Source organism: Siphateles boraxobius, unplaced genomic scaffold (assembly GCF_051911475.1).
Source record: "Siphateles boraxobius isolate OS27281-9 unplaced genomic scaffold, OSU_SipBor_1 310, whole genome shotgun sequence".
In the NCBI taxonomy this organism is placed as follows: Eukaryota; Metazoa; Chordata; class Actinopteri; order Cypriniformes; family Leuciscidae; genus Siphateles; species Siphateles boraxobius.
This window is the reverse complement of record NW_027508932.1, coordinates 112,501-130,000: the sequence shown is the minus strand read 5'-3', so window position 1 is coordinate 130,000 and position 17,500 is coordinate 112,501. Positions and strand designations below refer to the sequence as shown.

Genomic DNA, 17,500 nt, shown 5'->3' with positions numbered 1-17,500 from the left:
TACATTTTCAATTATTGCTGATTACTTACGAAGCACTAAATGGTTTAGCTCCCCAGTACTTGAGCGAGCTCTTAACGCATTATAGTCCTTCACGTCTATTGCGATCTCAAAACTCCGGCCAGTTGATAATACCTAGAATATATAAATCGACTGCTGGCGGTAGATCCTTTTCCTATTTAGCACCAAAACTCTGGAACAATCTTCCTAACATTGTCCGGGAACACTTCCCATAAACCCTGATGTACTCGTTACATCATAAGAAGGATGGCGTCTACGCTAATATTAGTCTCTCTGTTTATCCCGAGGTTTACCGCAGTCCGCCGGATCCAGGCCGTATCCGGATCTGATGAAGGACCTGCACCTGGACACGACGACAACGCATCCCTGAAGTGCCAGCCTCATCAACTCTGTGAAGGCCTCATGGACACCTCAACAAACTCATCTCCATACCGGCGTGATGACTCCGACCCAACCAGATGAACTGGATAAATATTGTGAAAGTTCTGATCTCATCTGACCTCTGACCTATTATGCCGCCTAAATCATAATCATACACTGTTCGTTCATTGGCCAGAGTAGGACTGGCCCCCCGACTGAGCCTGGGTTCTCCCAAGGGTTTTTTCTCCATTCTGTCACTGATGGAGTTTTGGTTCCTTGCCACTGTCGCCTTTTCGCCTTTCTTCGCCTTTATCTCCATTGGCTTTTGGCTTGCTTAGTTGGGGACATTTCATTTTGTATTTAACAATACTATTACAACATAATTTTCCTGTTATCTCTGTAACGCTACTTTGAAACAATCTCTATTGTAAAAAGCGCTATATAAATAAAGGTGACGACTTAAAGTAATGCCAAATGTTTTTGAAACAAAAAAGCTTGTTGAATTGCACTAACTGAAAAAATATACATTGCATTAACCGTGAGTGCATTTTAATACATTGTATTTTTAGGGCTTGCATTTTTATGGGCTGAAATTCAATATGGTTGAATATTTAAGCTGTGAATATTTCAATTCAAAACATTTCACACACATTTTCATTATTAAAAATTCAATAATCTATATTCAGCTTTCAGATTTCACTTCCAAAATGTTCATATTAATATTCAACAGGCAACTTTCAGTCCATTTTATTTCGTTTTACAAATTCACTGGTTCAAATTTGACAGAAAATTCAACATTTGACATCCTGGAACTGCAGGAATATAAGTAGATTACCGATTAATAATCTCAATCTGCTGTTAGTCATCCTCACCAGCAGGGGCGCAAGCAAACTCCAGACCAGAGTCATTCATCCATAAAAACTGATTTACACAAATGGAGCAAGCGCTCAGTACTGTGCCCGTCAAATATTATAGGTTTCATTTTTAAACAGAATGAACATTAAATATTCAACTACCGTATTTTCCGCACTATAAGGCGCACTTAAAAGCCTTTAATTTTCTCATAAACGACAGTGCGCCTTATAATCCGGAGCGCCTTATATATGGATCAATCGAACTCGCGCTCGTGTCAATCTTATGCCCGCTCTGTCACACGGCCAGTTCAACCTCGTATAAATCAGGTTATGTGTGTAAGTCACGTGCCCGCTCACGAGCGCTCACTAATACTAACAGACATACGAACAGACACACTGTCCCCGGCGCTGCTCGCGCGTCACAGAATGTTAATAAAGCGTTCCCCATTCACAGTAACCGGGTCGTCTCATTCAAAACAGCAGCTGTTGCTGTCAGCGAGCCGCCGCTCATGAATACTCGTATGAGTCAGGCTGCGATTGTAAGTTACGTGCCCGCCCCAGCGCGCTCACGCTTACTAATAAACGCCTCGCCTCCGGCGCCGCGCAATCGCTACATTCCCTTTAGCACATCTAGTGGATGCATAACGCAAACCCAGTCAAACGCTTGACTGCAGTATCTTATGCGCCTTATAACCCGGTGAGCCCTATATGCAGTTAATGTTCTAGGTCATTCATTGAAGGTGCGCCTTATAATCCGGTGCGCGTTATAGTGCGGAAAATACGGGTATGTTGAATTTCAGCCCATAAAAATGCAAGCCCTAAAAATACAATGCATTAAAATGCAATCACGGTTAATGCAATGCATATTTTTTTCAGTTAGTGCAAATCAAAAAGCTTTTTTGCTTCAAAGACATTTGTCATTATTTGACTTCCATGGGAGAACATCACACACACACCTGCTTTGTTTTGAATGGCCTCCCGCAGGATTCTGTCACAGGGAATCATCACTCCCAGATCAATGACCCTAAGGACACACACACACAGCGTCGGGTTAGAATGACTGATGGCAGCGTTTACTCGTCTGAATTCAAACATCTGCTTCTGAACGGCCACTAAATACAAACCATCCTCAAATCATACGCCAGGAGCAGTGCTTAAACACACACACACACACACCTGAAGTTGTTGCATCCCAGCACGACTCCCACAATGTTCTTGCCGATATCATGAACATCTCCCTTCACCGTGGCCAACAGAACCGTCCCCTGATACGGGTCCTGCAGAACCAGCACACACACACACACACACACCACTGCTTTCAAAACCTGACTAGTTCACAGTAACTGTCCCATCATGCTCTCTGAGAATCAGATCTGTGATCCACAGAGCTCCAGGTTGTTCTTCATCATCACACTCACCACGTCTTCATCAGATCCTGACATCATCTCCTGTCTCTCCTTCTCCATGAAGGGAATCAGATGCCCGACCGCTTTCTTCATCACACGTGCTGATTTGATCACCTTATGACACACACACACACACACAAACACACACACACACACACGACCTGTGATGGACTCCTCTACTGTCTTACAGGCACCATGAATGACAATACCTTTTTTTTATGGAATATTGCTATTTATTATAAATGGTTTATGGGTGCACATCATTATTGTGTTAATAATGAATCAGAATAACTTCTCTTCTCTGATGATGTGGGTGGGGCTATAACCTGTCACTCACATGAGATCAGCCAATAGCAAACCACAACCATCCAAGCAATTCCTCACAGACACAATCAAGCCCCGCCCACATTTGTTATTTCACTCGATATACAGAACAATAGAGAAAAGACCAGCATAACTTCCCTTTCATGATGAATTTTAACATGTTATTATTCTAAATGCTTTATTAGTTATTCTATATTAGTTAGTCTTCATAATCTAACATCAATTTACACTCATATAAATAAAAGTCCAAAAGGGGGTTTTGTCATATGTACCATAAAATAACTGTTTTTGAATCCACATATTTTCTTAAAGTAAAGAACATTTTAATAATCTAAATAATTTTTGTCCACTATAAAGAACCTTTAGTTGCTCTTTAGAAGCTTGTGGATTTGTCTGCACGTCGACATTAGAAGCGTTTCAAAATTCACAGATGCGTGCAGTGATTTACAAATACACAGAAAGCGCTTCACAAATAAAAGCAAAACAGAATTGTATTTGTGCCATAAAACACATTTGTAAAAAAAAAAAATCTATTTGCAAATCTCATTTTATTTATTTGAGAGTTTTATATTTTTTTGTTAAACTCTTTAAATGTATTTGTGGATCTTTTATTTATTAGTCCATTTATTTGGACTAATGCAACAATGCTAACGCCATAGTATCGTGAGTTCAGTATGGTGAACAGGTGCTGGTCATATAATTAGAATATCATCAAAAAGTTGATTTATTTCAGTAATTCCATTCAAAAACTGAAATTTGGATATTATAATCATTCTTCACACACAGACTGATATATTTCAAATGTTTATTTAATTTAATTGTGATGATTAAATCTGACAACTAATGAAAATCCCAAATTCAGTTTCTCCGAAAAAAATTATATTACTTAAGACCAGTACAAAAAAAGGATTTTTAGAAATGTTGGCCAACTGAAAAGTATGAAGATGAAAAGTATGAGCATGTAGAGCACTCAATACTTAGTTGGGACTCCTTTTGCCTGAATTACTGCAGCAATGCGGCGTGGCATGGAGTCGGTCAGTCTGTGGCACTGCTCAGGTGTTATGAGAGCCCAGGTTGCTCTGATAGTGGCCTTCAGCTCTTCTGCATTGTTGGGTCTGGCATATCGCATCTTCCTCTTCACAATACCTCATAGATGTCCTATAGGATTAAGTTCAGGCGAGTTTGCTGGACAATTAAGAACAGGGAACCATGGTCCTTAAACCAGGTACTGGTAGCTTTGGCACTGTGTGCAGGTGCCAAGTCCTGTTGGAAAATGAAATCTGCATCTCCATAAAGTTGGTCAGCAGCAGGAAGCATGCAGTGCTTTAAAACTTCCTGGTAGACGGCTGCGTTGACCTTGGACCTCAGAAAACACAGTGGACCAACACCAGCAGATGACATGGCACCCCAAACCATCACTGACTGTGGAAACTTTACACTGGACTTCAAGCAACGTTCTGTGCCTCTCCTCTCTTCCTCCAGACTCTGGGAGCTTGATTTCCAAAGGAAATGCTAAATTTACTTCCATCAGAGAACATAACTTGGAGCACTCAGCAGCAGTCCAGTCCTTTTTGTCTTTAACCCAGGCGAGACGCTTCTGACGGTGTCTCTTGTTCAAGAGTGGTTTGACACAAGGAATGAGACAGCAGAAACCCATGTCTTGCATACGTCTGTGCGTGGTGGTTCTTGAAGCACTGACTCCAGCTGCAGTCCACTCTTTGTGAATCTCCCACACATTTTTGAATGGGTTTTGTTTCACAATCCTCTCCAGGTTGCGGTTATCCCTATTGCTTGTACACTTTTTTTCTACCACATCTTTTCCTTCCCTTCACCTCTCTATTAATGTGCTTGGACACAGAGCTCTGTGAACAGCCAGCCTCTTCATCCATGACCTTTTGTGTCTTGCCCTCCTAGTGCAAGATGTCAATGGTAATCTTTTGGACAGCTGTCAAGTCAGCAGTCTTCCTCATGATTGTGTAGCCTACAGAACTAGACTGAGAGACCATTTAAAGGCCCTTTCAGGTGTTTTGAGTCAATTAGCTGATTAGAGTGTGGCACCAGGTGTTTTCAATATTGAACCTTTTCACAATATTTTCTTCTCTAATTTTCTTAGATTCTGATTTTGGGGTTTTCATTAGTTGTCAGTTATAATCCTCAAAATTAAAAGGAATGAACACTTGAAATATATCAGTCTGTGTGTGATGAATGATTATAATATCCAAATTTCACTTTTTGAATGGAATTACTGAAATAAATCAACTTTTTTATGATATTCTAATTATATGACCAGCACCTGTATATCGAATCGTGACATGAGGGAATCGTTACACCCCTATATGTATGTTTTAATTATAAACTGTGAAGCACTTTGGGCAACAACGTTGCTATTAAATGTGCTATATAAATACATAAAAGTTGAAGAAGTTGAAGTTGCTCCACGTCTTCAGCTTCTCTGCTGATGTAAGCCAGCTTATCAATATGAATTGATACCATTATCTTCATCCTCAGTGTTTGGTTGAGGTGTGTGTGTCTCCAGTACCTGTGGTAAGAACATCTTCCCAGCCCCGAACAGATCTCCCACCGTCTTCATGCCGTTCATGAGCGGCCCCTCGATCACATGCAGCGGTCGGGGATACCGGTCCGAGTGGAGACGCGCCTCCTCAGTGTCCTCCACCACATGCTTCTCTATTCCCTGAGAACACACACACACACACACAAACGCACGCGCAAGCACACGCACACACGCACAAACACAGCTTCATTATGTCTGGTCAATAGACTGTAAAAACGTATGTGCGTAGTGTGTGTGTCGTCACTCATAGTGTTTCTGAAGAGTGTTTCTGAAGCCCAAAGTGGGCGGAGCCGGCCGTCGCCATCTTGGCCGCGCGTCACTCCTGGATAAACGACAATGTGCAGCGAGGCGGATTAGCTGAGGTGACATGATGCTAACACTAGCAGACAAAACGGCTAGTAGTGACATCAGCGGCAATCCACCTATCACTCAAGTGACCACGCCCTTAATTATGCAGAACTTTAAGGCTTAATTTAATTTAAACAGATGTTATAAAAAATGTCACCTTCCTCGCAGTCGTCATGAAGGGCAAAATTACCACTTTTTGCACCAGGCTGTAAACATGTTTTTTTCTGCTGTAAAGTTTGGCAATTTAACATGTGGGATTTTGGGATTGAGTCTCAGTCTGACTCTAGTGGCCAGTGGATGAACTGCAGTTTCAGTCACTTCAGTGTCGGATTCAAGAGAGAGACCGGAAGCTTCCCGCTTGGTCTGGTCTCTCTATCCTCTGATTGTGTGTTGTGCGCAGTGAAAGGAAGTGTTTGTGTATGTGTGTGTGAGTGTGTGTGCACACTAGAGTGTGCGTGTGTGTGTGTGTGTGTGTGTGTGGACTGACCTTGATGAGTGCGTACTCCAGCCGCTCCTCCACGCTACTTCTCCTCCACTCATCCGTCTGAACAACCTTCTTTCCTCCTTTAGCGTTATTCTACACACAGCACAAAACAACAACATGAAACTGACACTCAGTCAACAACACAGTTCATGATTCTCACAGTCGATCTGAGCTCATGCATCTCCGTTTTATTTAACATATTTCACAGGTGCATGAGGAGATCAAGGAGGCCTACAATCCGTCAGTTCCACAAAGCAGCACAAAACCTGTGCTAATCGAAAGAAAAAACTTGGACAAAAAGATAGAATCCAATATTTGGCGATACCATAGCATAATGAGAGATTTACAAGTCATTTAAAAGGTGGGTCATTTTTGACCCAGATACCAAATTAGGTCAAGGATTTTAAGCACAGCTCAAGGGTTACATCAACACACTCCATTAAAGTTTAAAGTACAAATTAATCCAATTCAAATGAAGCACGTCTCAAGTCAAAACTGCTGCAAGTTTTTACACTAAACCAAATCCATTAATATCAAGATCTGGTTATTTTTTGTTCAGAGACGCCGTTCTCGGGTTCTGGTTCTGGTTCTGAGTAGGGTTGGGCCGTGATGGCTGACAGACATCATGATGTTTAGCCGGCATCGCGATCTCCCCCCCCCCCCCACCCCCCTCAGGTTTCCATGGTGACGCGTCATGCTTGGTACATGATTCACCACAGCCAAAATATCGCTGAATGAAAGATGTAGCGCTTTTATTTATAAATATTAACAAACTTGCTTACCATGTCATCAACTATCTTCTATTCCGATTCTCAAATATGTGTAAGTGAGTTTGTTTTGTCGTTTAATAAAAACCTTTATAAATGATCATGATCTGTAACGAGATGGGCACCGTGTTCGGCCGCAGTTCAGAGATTCCGGTGAACTGGGAGAAAAATAGAGTTGACTATAGATATTTACACTGTGTGTCTGATATGAATAAAAACCGTCAGCAAATATATTTGAATGGGTTGTTATTGCTGCTTCCATAGACAGACACCATTGTGTATTTTACAAGCTATAAATGTATTGTTTTGCTATAAATTATATGTATTTAAATGTCTGAAACCTAAAATAAACATTATGTGGTTAAAAACACTGAAGAGTTGTGATATAGCCTATGACAAGCACTGAGCGCGTCCGTCTTTGGCTCAGCGTCAGCCACAGCGCGAAAGCACAGTTTGAATCTGGCAGTGATGTGACGTCACTGTACATTCGCTCCTCAGTGCTCAGCCGCTGCAGAGCTGCCGACATCGAAATTACTGATGAGTGATAGAGGAAAATATCTAGTGGAAAATAAGAATGTAACCCCTCCTGGTTCTGGTTCTGAGCGGATGGTTCTGGTTCTGAGCGGATGGTTCTGGTTTAGAGCGGATGGTTCTGGTTTAGAGCGGATGGTTCTGGTTTAGAGCGGATGGTTCTGAGCGGATGGTTCTGGTTTAGAGCGGATGGTTCTGGTTTAGAGCGGATGGTTCTGGTTTAGAGCGGATGGTTCTGGTTTAGAGCGGATGGTTCTGAGCGGATGGTTCTGGTTTAGAGCGGATGGTTCTGGTTTAAAGCGGATGGTTCTGGTTTAGAGCGGATGGTTCTGAGCGGATGGTTCTGGTTTAGAGCGGATGGTTCTGGTTTAGAGCGGATGGTTCTGGTTTAGAGCGGATGGTTCTGAGCGGATGGTTCTGGTTTAGAGCGGATGGTTCTGGTTTAGAGCGGATGGTTCTGGTTTAGAGCGGATGGTTCTGGTTCTGGTTTAGAGCGGATGGTTCTGGTTCTGGTTTAGAGAGGTTGGTACCGGTCTCGGGTTCTGGTTCTAGAGTACCTGAGCGTACAGCAGGAGCTTCTCTGTGGCTTCTGGGTCTCGGTTCCAGATGATGTTCTCACAGAGCAGCAGGAGCTCTTTATCGATGTCGTCATACACCGGGAGATTACCAGCGTTCACGATCCCCATGTCCATGCCATCCTGCACACACACACACACACACACACACGTTTACTGTTGCTCATGAGTTTGTACAAGGATAAACCTTTTTATCCATTAAATATCATGATCCCAGTTTCAGGACTGCAGTTCTAGGACACTAGTGTGTTTGTATGTATAACAGTATTAACTGTAAAGTACTGAGTGTTATCCTGTTTTACAGCAAGCTGAGACTGAGCTGAGACTGAGCTGAGACTGAGACGAGGCTGAGACGAGGCTGAGACTAGGCTGAGACTAGGCTGAGACTAGGCTGAGACTAGGCTGAGACTAGGCTGAGACGAGGCTGAGACGAGGCTGAGACGAGGCTGAGACGAAGCTGAGACGAAGCTGAGACGAGACAGACGGAGCTGAGACGAGACAGACGGAGCTGAGACGAGACAGACGGAGCTGAGACGAGACTAGACTAAGCTGAAACTGAGACGAGACTAAGCTGAGACTGAGACGAGACTAAGCTGAGACTGAGACGAGACTGAGCTGAGACTGAGACGAGACCGAGACGAGACTGAGCTGAGACTGAGACGAGACCGAGACGAGACCGAGACGATACTGAGACGATACTGAGACGAGACTGAGATGAGACTGAGATGAGACTGAGACGAGACGAGACTGAGCTGAAACTGAGACGAGACTAAGCTGAGACTGAGACGAGACGAGACCGAGACGAGACCGAGACGATACTGAGACGAGACCGAGACGAGACCGAGACGAGACTGAGATGAGACTGAGATGAGACTGAGACGAGACGAGACTGAGCTGAGACTGAGACAAAACTGAGACTGAGACTAGACATCACGAGACTGAGACTGACCTTGATGGCGTGGTAGAGAAACACTCCATGCATGGCTTCCCTGATGACCTCCATCCCTCTGAAGGCGAACGAGAGGTTGGAGAGGCCACCGCTGATCCTCGCGCCAGGCAGACTCTCCTACACACACACTTCATTTATTCAAGTCCACTTAAAATAAATTATTTACAAGGACATAAATATTATAAATGCAGTCACATACACGTAGAGAATCGTTGACCAATGGCATAAACCTACCCATCACACACACACACACACTAACCCGACCCCTAAACCTACCCATCACACACACACTAACCCTAACCCTACCCATCTCACACACTCACACACACACACACACACACACACACACACACACACACACACACACACACACACACACACTAACCCGACCCCTAAACCTATCCATCACACACACACACACACACTAACCCGACCCCTAAACCTACCCATCACACACACACACACTAACCCAACCCCTAAACCTACCCATCACACACAGACACAGACACACACACACACACACACACACACACACACACTAACCCGACCCCTAAACCTATCCATCACACACACACTAACCCGACCCCTAAACCTATCCATCACACACACACTAACCCGACCCCTAAACCTATCCATCACACACAGACACACACTAACCCGACCCCTAAACCTATCCATCACACACACACACACACTAACCCGACCCCTAAACCTATCCATCACACACACACACACTAACCCGACCCCTAAACCTACCCATCACACACACACTAACCCGACCCCTAAACCTATCCATCACACACACACTAACCCGACCCCTAAACCTATCCATCACACACAGACACACTAACCCAACCCCTAAACCTACCCATCACACACAGACACACACACACACACACACACACACACACTAACCCGACCCCTAAACCTATCCATCACACACACACTAACCCGACCCCTAAACCTATCCATCACACACACACTAACCCGACCCCTAAACCTATCCATCACACACAGACACACACTAACCCGACCCCTAAACCTATCCATCACACACACACACACTAACCCGACCCCTAAACCTATCCATCACACACACACACACACTAACCCGACCCCTAAACCTACCCATCACACACACACTAACCCGACCCCTAAACCTACCCATCACACACACACACACTAACCCAACCCCTAAACCTACCCATCACACACAGACACACACACACACACACACACACACACACTAACCCGACCCCTAAACCTATCCATCACACACACACTAACCCGACCCCTAAACCTATCCATCACACACAGACACACACTAACCCGACCCCTAAACCTATCCATCACACACACACACACTAACCCGACCCCTAAACCTATCCATCACACACACTCACACTAACCCGACCCCTAAACCTATCCATCACACACAGACACACACTAACCCGACCCCTAAACCTATCCATCACACACACACACACTAACCCGACCCCTAAACCTATCCATCACACACACTCACACTAACCCGACCCCTAAACCTACCCATCACACACACACTAACCCGACCCCTAAACCTATCCATCACACACACACTAACCCGACCCCTAAACCTATCCATCACACACACACACACTAACCCGACCCCTAAACCTATCCATCACACACACACTAACCCGACCCCTAAACCTATCCATCACACACACACTAACCCGACCCCTAAACCTATCCATCACACACACACACACTAACCCGACCCCTAAACCTATCCATCACACACACACTAACCCGACCCCTAAACCTATCCATCACACACACACTAACCCGACCCCTAAACCTATCCATCACACACACACTAACCCGACCCCTAAACCTATCCATCACACACACACACACTAACCCGACCCCTAAACCTATCCATCACACACACTCACACTAACCCGACCCCTAAACCTACCCATCACACACACACTAACCCGACCCCTAAACCTACCCATCACACACACACTAACCCGACCCCTAAACCTATCCATCACACACACACTAACCCGACCCCTAAACCTACCCATCACACACAGACACACACTAACCCGACCCCTAAACCTATCCATCACACACACACACACTAACCCGACCCCTAAACCTATCCATCACACACACACACACTAACCCGACCCCTAAACCTATCCATCACACACACACTAACCCGACCCCTAAACCTATCCATCACACACACACTAACCCGACCCCTAAACCTACCCATCACACACAGACACACACTAACCCGACCCCTAAACCTATCCATCACACACACACACACTAACCCGACCCCTAAACCTATCCATCACACACACACACACTAACCCGACCCCTAAACCTATCCATCACACACACACTAACCCGACCCCTAAACCTATCCATCACACACACACTAACCCGACCCCTAAACCTACCCATCACACACACACTAACCCGACCCCTAAACCTATCCATCACACACACACTAACCCGACCCCTAAACCTACCCATCACACACACACTAACCCGACCCCTAAACCTATCCATCACACACACACTAACCCGACCCCTAAACCTACCCATCACACACAGACACACACACACACACACACACACACACACACACTAACCCGACCCCTAAACCTATCCATCACACACACACTAACCCGACCCCTAAACCTATCCATCACACACACACTAACCCGACCCCTAAACCTATCCATCACACACAGACACACACTAACCCGACCCCTAAACCTATCCATCACACACACACACACTAACCCGACCCCTAAACCTATCCATCACACACACACACACACACTAACCCGACCCCTAAACCTACCCATCACACACACACTAACCCGACCCCTAAACCTACCCATCACACACACACACACTAACCCAACCCCTAAACCTACCCATCACACACAGACACACACACACACACACACACACACACACACACACACACACACACTAACCCGACCCCTAAACCTATCCATCACACACACACTAACCCGACCCCTAAACCTATCCATCACACACAGACACACACTAACCCGACCCCTAAACCTATCCATCACACACACACACACTAACCCGACCCCTAAACCTATCCATCACACACACACACACTAACCCGACCCCTAAACCTACCCATCACACACACACTAACCCGACCCCTAAACCTATCCATCACACACACACTAACCCGACCCCTAAACCTATCCATCACACACAGACACACACTAACCCGACCCCTAAACCTATCCATCACACACACACACACTAACCCGACCCCTAAACCTATCCATCACACACACACACACTAACCCGACCCCTAAACCTACCCATCACACACACACTAACCCGACCCCTAAACCTATCCATCACACACACACTAACCCGACCCCTAAACCTATCCATCACACACACACTAACCCGACCCCTAAACCTATCCATCACACACACACTAACCCGACCCCTAAACCTATCCATCACATTTTTACATTTTACATTAAAAAGAGCTTTTAATTACTTTATTTTTATACCAGATTTACAAATAAGGACGTCCCTAAAAGAGGTTTTGGGAGATTTTTTTTGTGTGTGTGTGTGTGTGTGTGTATGTGTATGTGTGTGTGTGTGTGTGTGTGTGTGTCTGTGTCTGTGTCTGTGTCTGTGTGTGTGTGTGTCCCCGTGTGTGTGTGTGTGTGTGTGTCCCTGTGTGTGTGTGTGTGTGTGTGTGTGTCTGTGTCAGACCTTGATGCTGCGAGTGGCTCTGATGAAGTTGACGGCGTACATGCAGTGCTCCTCCATGCCGGTGCCGATGGTCAGTATGTTCGGGTCAAAGATGATGTCATTGGGGTTGAAGCCCGCCTCACTGATCAGGAGCTGATAGGCTCTCGCACAGATGCGCACCTTCTGATCCGTTTCAGTCGCCTGGACACACACACACAAACACACACACACACACACACACGAGCCCACGCCGTCAGAGGATTCACTCTCACACTCATTATTTAGAGGAGCTTTTTATATTTAGTATGTAGTGTCTGTAATGTTAGATCAAGTCTCTTCACTATTTTACACACATATAAAATATACAATCAAAAACTTCCTTAATCTGGACAATAACTTTCTTCTAGATCTGCTGTACAATCTTTGTTGCATTATTTTCCTATTATCACTGTAAAGCTGCTTTGAAAAAATCTGTACTGTAAAAAGCTCTGTATAAATGAGGGTGCATTTACAGGGAATTAATTGAACAATGACCTAAAACAAAATATAATCTAACTTTTAACATTTTTATATTTAGTCCTAAATTTAAGATTTATGCATTTTTGAATTGCAAATAAAATTTAGTTACACAATTTTAACAAACGAATCAACTGACGCATATTTTGTCATTCATGAAACATGTCTAATTTCAGCACTCACAAAAAGTCATGGCATAGTTTATTATTAACTTTTGCATCTATTTGATTTTATTTAAATAATCATGTTTCAATCAAAATGCATGTATTTAAACTGCTTAGAATCAGCATAAATATGTTAATTGTGAAACAATGATGTTTATTCAGTTAAATGTGGAACAAGCAATAATCCAGCCGGTAATTTATAGAGTCAAAGACATTAAAGTCTTAATCTGGATTCTCACATTAGCACAAATATTATCAGAATATGAAGTGTTATTTTGGGTAACTGTTCTCACAGAGGTCAGTGTGTACTTACACATTAAAGACAATATGCTGGTAGGAAGAGTTAAAGTTGAGTGTCTTTAAAGAACTAGTTCACTCAGACTTTCTTTTTTGTGGAAACACAAAAGGAAGATACTTTAAGAAATGTTGTTTTTGTGCATAAAATGAAAGTCAATGGGGTCCAACATTGTTGTGTTCCCAACATTCACTAAAATTGGAATCAACACTTATTAAATGAACTGAAACTTTGCTGTGCCAGTCACGCACCTGCCCTTCCTCGTCGAAGGCCATGACGACCACCGCGGCGCCGTAGCGACGGACCAGACGAGCTCGGCGGAGGAACTCCTCCTCGCCCTCCTTCAGGCTGATGCTGTTCACGATGCCTTTGCCCTGGCAGCACTTCAGACCCGCCTCGATCACTGAGAAGTTCGACGAGTCGATGCACAGCGGCACCTGCAGCAGAGGTCAGGGGTCAGCAGAGGTAAGCAGAGGTCAGAAGAGTTCAGAGGCCAGCAGAGATCAGAGATCAGCAGAGGTCAGAGATCAGCAGAGGTCAGAGGTAAGCAGAGGTCAGAAGAGTTCAGAGGCCAGCAGAGATCAGAGATAAGCAGAGGTCAGAAGAGTTCAGAGGTAAGCAGAGGTCAGAGGTCAGGTGTCAGCAGAGATCAGACGTCAGAAGAGTTCAGAGGTAAGCAGAGGTCAGGTGTCAGCAGAGATCAGAAGAGTTCAGAGGTAAGCAGAGGTCAGAGGTCAAAAGTAAGCAGAGGTCAGAAGAGTTCAGAGGTAAGCAGAGGTCAGAGGTCAGGTGTCAGCAGAGGTCAGAGGTAAGCAGAGGTCAGGTCTCAGCAGAGATCAGAAGAGTTCAGAGGTAAGCAGAGGTCAGAGGTCAGAAGTAAGCAGAGGTCAGCAGAGTTCAGAGGTAAGCAGAGGTCAGAGGTCAGGTGTCAGCAGAGGTCAGAGGTAAGAAGAGGTCACAAGAGTTCAGAGGTAAGCAGAGGTCAGGTGTCAGAAGAATTCAGAGGTAAGCAGAGTTCAGAAGAGTTCAGAGGTAAGCAGAGGTCAGAGGTCAGGTGTCAGCAGAGATCAGAGGTAAGCAGAGTTCAGAAGAGTTCAGAGGTAAGCCGAGGTCAGAGGTAAGCAGAGTTAAGAGGTAAGCAGAGGTCAGAGGTCAGGTGTCAGCAGAGATCAGAGGTAAGCAGAGTTCAGAAGAGTTAAGAGGTAAGCGGAGGTCAGAGGTAAGCAGAGTTAAGAGGTAAGCAGAGGTCAGAGGTAAGCAGAGGTCAGCAGTAAGCAGAGGTCAGAGGTAAGCAGAGGTCAGAGGTAAGCAGAGGTCAGAGGTAAGCAGAGGTCAGAGGTAAGCAGAGTTCAGAAGAGTTCAGAGGTAAGCGGAGGTCAGAGGTAAGCAGAGTTAAGAGGTAAGCAGAGGTCAGCAGTAAGCAGAGGTCAGAGGTAAGGTGTCAGCAGAGGTCAGGTGTCAGCAGAGGTCAGAGGTAAGCAGAGGTCAGAGGTAAGCAGAGGTCAGAGGTAAGCAGAGGTCAGAGGTAAGCAGAGGTCAGGTGTCAGCAGAGGTCAGAAGAGTTCAGAGGTCAGCAGAGGTCAGGTGTCAGAAGAGTTCAGAGGTAAGCAGAGGTCAGAGGTAAGCAGAGGTCAGGTGTCATCAGAGGTCAGTAGAGGTCAGAAGAGGTCAGTGTCAGCAGAGGTCAGAAGAGTTCAGAAGTCAGCAGAGGTCAGGTGTCAGAAGAGTTCAGAGGTCAGCAGAGATCAGAGGTCATCAGAGGTCAGGTGTCAGAAGAGTTCAGAGGTCAGAAGAGTTCAGATCAGAAGAGTTCAGAGGTCAGCAGATATCAGAGATCAGGTGTCAGAAGAGTTCAGAGGTCAGCAGAGATCAGAGGTCAGAAGAGATTAGAGGTCATCAGAGGTCAGGTGTCAGAAGAGTTCAGAGGTCAGCAGAGTTCAGAGGTCAGCAGAGATCAGAGATCAGAAGAGTTCAGAGGTCAGCAGAGATCAGAGGTCAGAAGAGATCAAAGGTCAGAAGAGATCAGAGGTCAGCAGAGATCAGAGGTCAGCAGAGATCAGAGGTCAGAAGAGATCAGAGGTCAGAAGAGATCAGAGGTCAGCAGAGGTCAGGTGTCAGAAGAGTTCAGAGGTCAGGGGTCAGCAGAGGTCAGATGTAAGCAGAGGTCAGAAGAGTTCAGAGGTAAGCAGAGGTCAGGTGTCAGCAGAGGTCAGAGGTCAGAAGAGGTCAGGTGTCAGCAGAGGTCAGCAGAGGTCAGAGGTAAGCAGAGGTCAGAAGAGTTCAGAGGTAAGCAGAGGTCAGGTGTCAGCAGAGATCAGAGGTCAGAAGAGTTCAGAGGTAAGCAGAGGTCAGGTGTCAGCAGAGGTCAGAGGTAAGCAGAGGTCAGAAGAGTTCAGAGGTCAGCAGAGGTCAGGTGTCAGAAGAGTTCAGAGGTAAGCAGAGGTCAGAGGTAAGCAGAGGTCAGGTGTCAGCAGAGGTCAGGTGTCAGAAGAGTTCAGAGGTCAGTCGAGGTCAGAGTTCAGAAGTCAGCAGAGGTCAGGTGTCAGAAGAGGTCAGGTGTCAGAAGAGTTCAGAGTTCAGCAGAGATCAGAGGTCAGAAGAGATCAGAGGTCAGGTGTCAGAAGAGATCAGAGGTCAGCAGAGATCAGGTGTCAGCAGAGGTCAGCGGTAAGCAGAGATCAGGTTTCAGTAGAGGTCAGAGGTAAGCAGAGGCCAGAAGAGTTCAGAGGTCAGCAGAGGTCAGGTGTCAGAAGAGTTCAGAGGTAAGCAGAGGTCAGAGGTAAGCAGAGGTCAGGTGTCAGCAGAGGTCAGAGGTCAGAAGAGTTCAGAAGTCAGCAGAGGTCAGGTGTCAGAAGAGTTCAGAAGTCAGCAGAGCTCAGGTGTCAGCAGAGTTCAGAGGTCAGGTGTCAGAAGAGGTCAGGTGTCAGAAGAGGTCAGGTGTCAGAAGAGTTCAGAAGTCAGCAGAGGTCAGGTGTCAGAAGAGTTCAGAGGTCAGCAGAGATCAGAGGTCAGAAGAGATCAGAGGTCAGGTGTCAGAAGAGATCAGAGGTCAGAAGAGATCAGAGGTCAGGGGTCACCGGTTCGTTTCCGGACAACATTTTACCAGCTCCTCAAAATTATCACATTTTCAGGAACACGGGTCACGGGTTTTTACATCATATGAAATATGCAGCGACTCATATAATGTAATTAACATCAAGCACGCGCAAACGCACGTCTGAATAAGAGAGGAGCGCGAGATATGTTTATTTGTGTAGAGCATTTCCCACAATCCACTAGTTTCAGTTTAGCTTTGAATACATTAGTTTTGTTGGTAATTTATTAGTAATGTTGCTTATAATGAATGCCACTGTAATTTCTACTCCTGTTTCTATTTCTGTGTTAGCTGGACTTTGGCGATGTCGGGTTAAGATTCGATGTGTGTGTGTGTGTGTGTGTGTGTGTGTTAGCTGGACCTTGGCGATGTCGGGCTCGGAGGAGATGAGGTTACAGAAGCGGGTCATCGCAGCGGATCCGTCCAGCATCCCCTCGTCCATGTTGATGTCTAGAACCTGAGCACCCATCTCCACCTGAGC

At 45.4% G+C, this 17,500-nt stretch overlaps 1 protein-coding gene across 4 annotated transcripts in view; it reads right to left on the bottom strand.

Moving 5' to 3' along the window:
- Window positions 1–17,500, bottom strand: part of mtr (5-methyltetrahydrofolate-homocysteine methyltransferase) — a 45,114-nt gene that overhangs the window by 11,324 nt on the left and 16,290 nt on the right. For all 4 annotated transcript variants that reach the window (XM_077194085.1, XM_077194088.1, XM_077194087.1 and 1 more), the window contains 10 exons: window positions 17,381–17,500; window positions 14,177–14,362; window positions 12,972–13,151; window positions 9,189–9,305; window positions 8,222–8,362; window positions 6,370–6,459; window positions 5,502–5,654; window positions 2,651–2,752; window positions 2,409–2,509; window positions 2,189–2,256 (listed from right to left, as the gene is read on the bottom strand). The exon at window positions 17,381–17,500 is cut by the window's right edge and continues 21 nt beyond it. In XM_077194085.1, coding sequence (XP_077050200.1) covers window positions 2,189–2,256; window positions 2,409–2,509; window positions 2,651–2,752; window positions 5,502–5,654; window positions 6,370–6,459; window positions 8,222–8,362; window positions 9,189–9,305; window positions 12,972–13,151; window positions 14,177–14,362; window positions 17,381–17,500 — 1,258 coding nt within the window. The remainder of the gene's footprint in view (window positions 1–2,188; window positions 2,257–2,408; window positions 2,510–2,650; window positions 2,753–5,501; window positions 5,655–6,369; window positions 6,460–8,221; window positions 8,363–9,188; window positions 9,306–12,971; window positions 13,152–14,176; window positions 14,363–17,380) is intronic.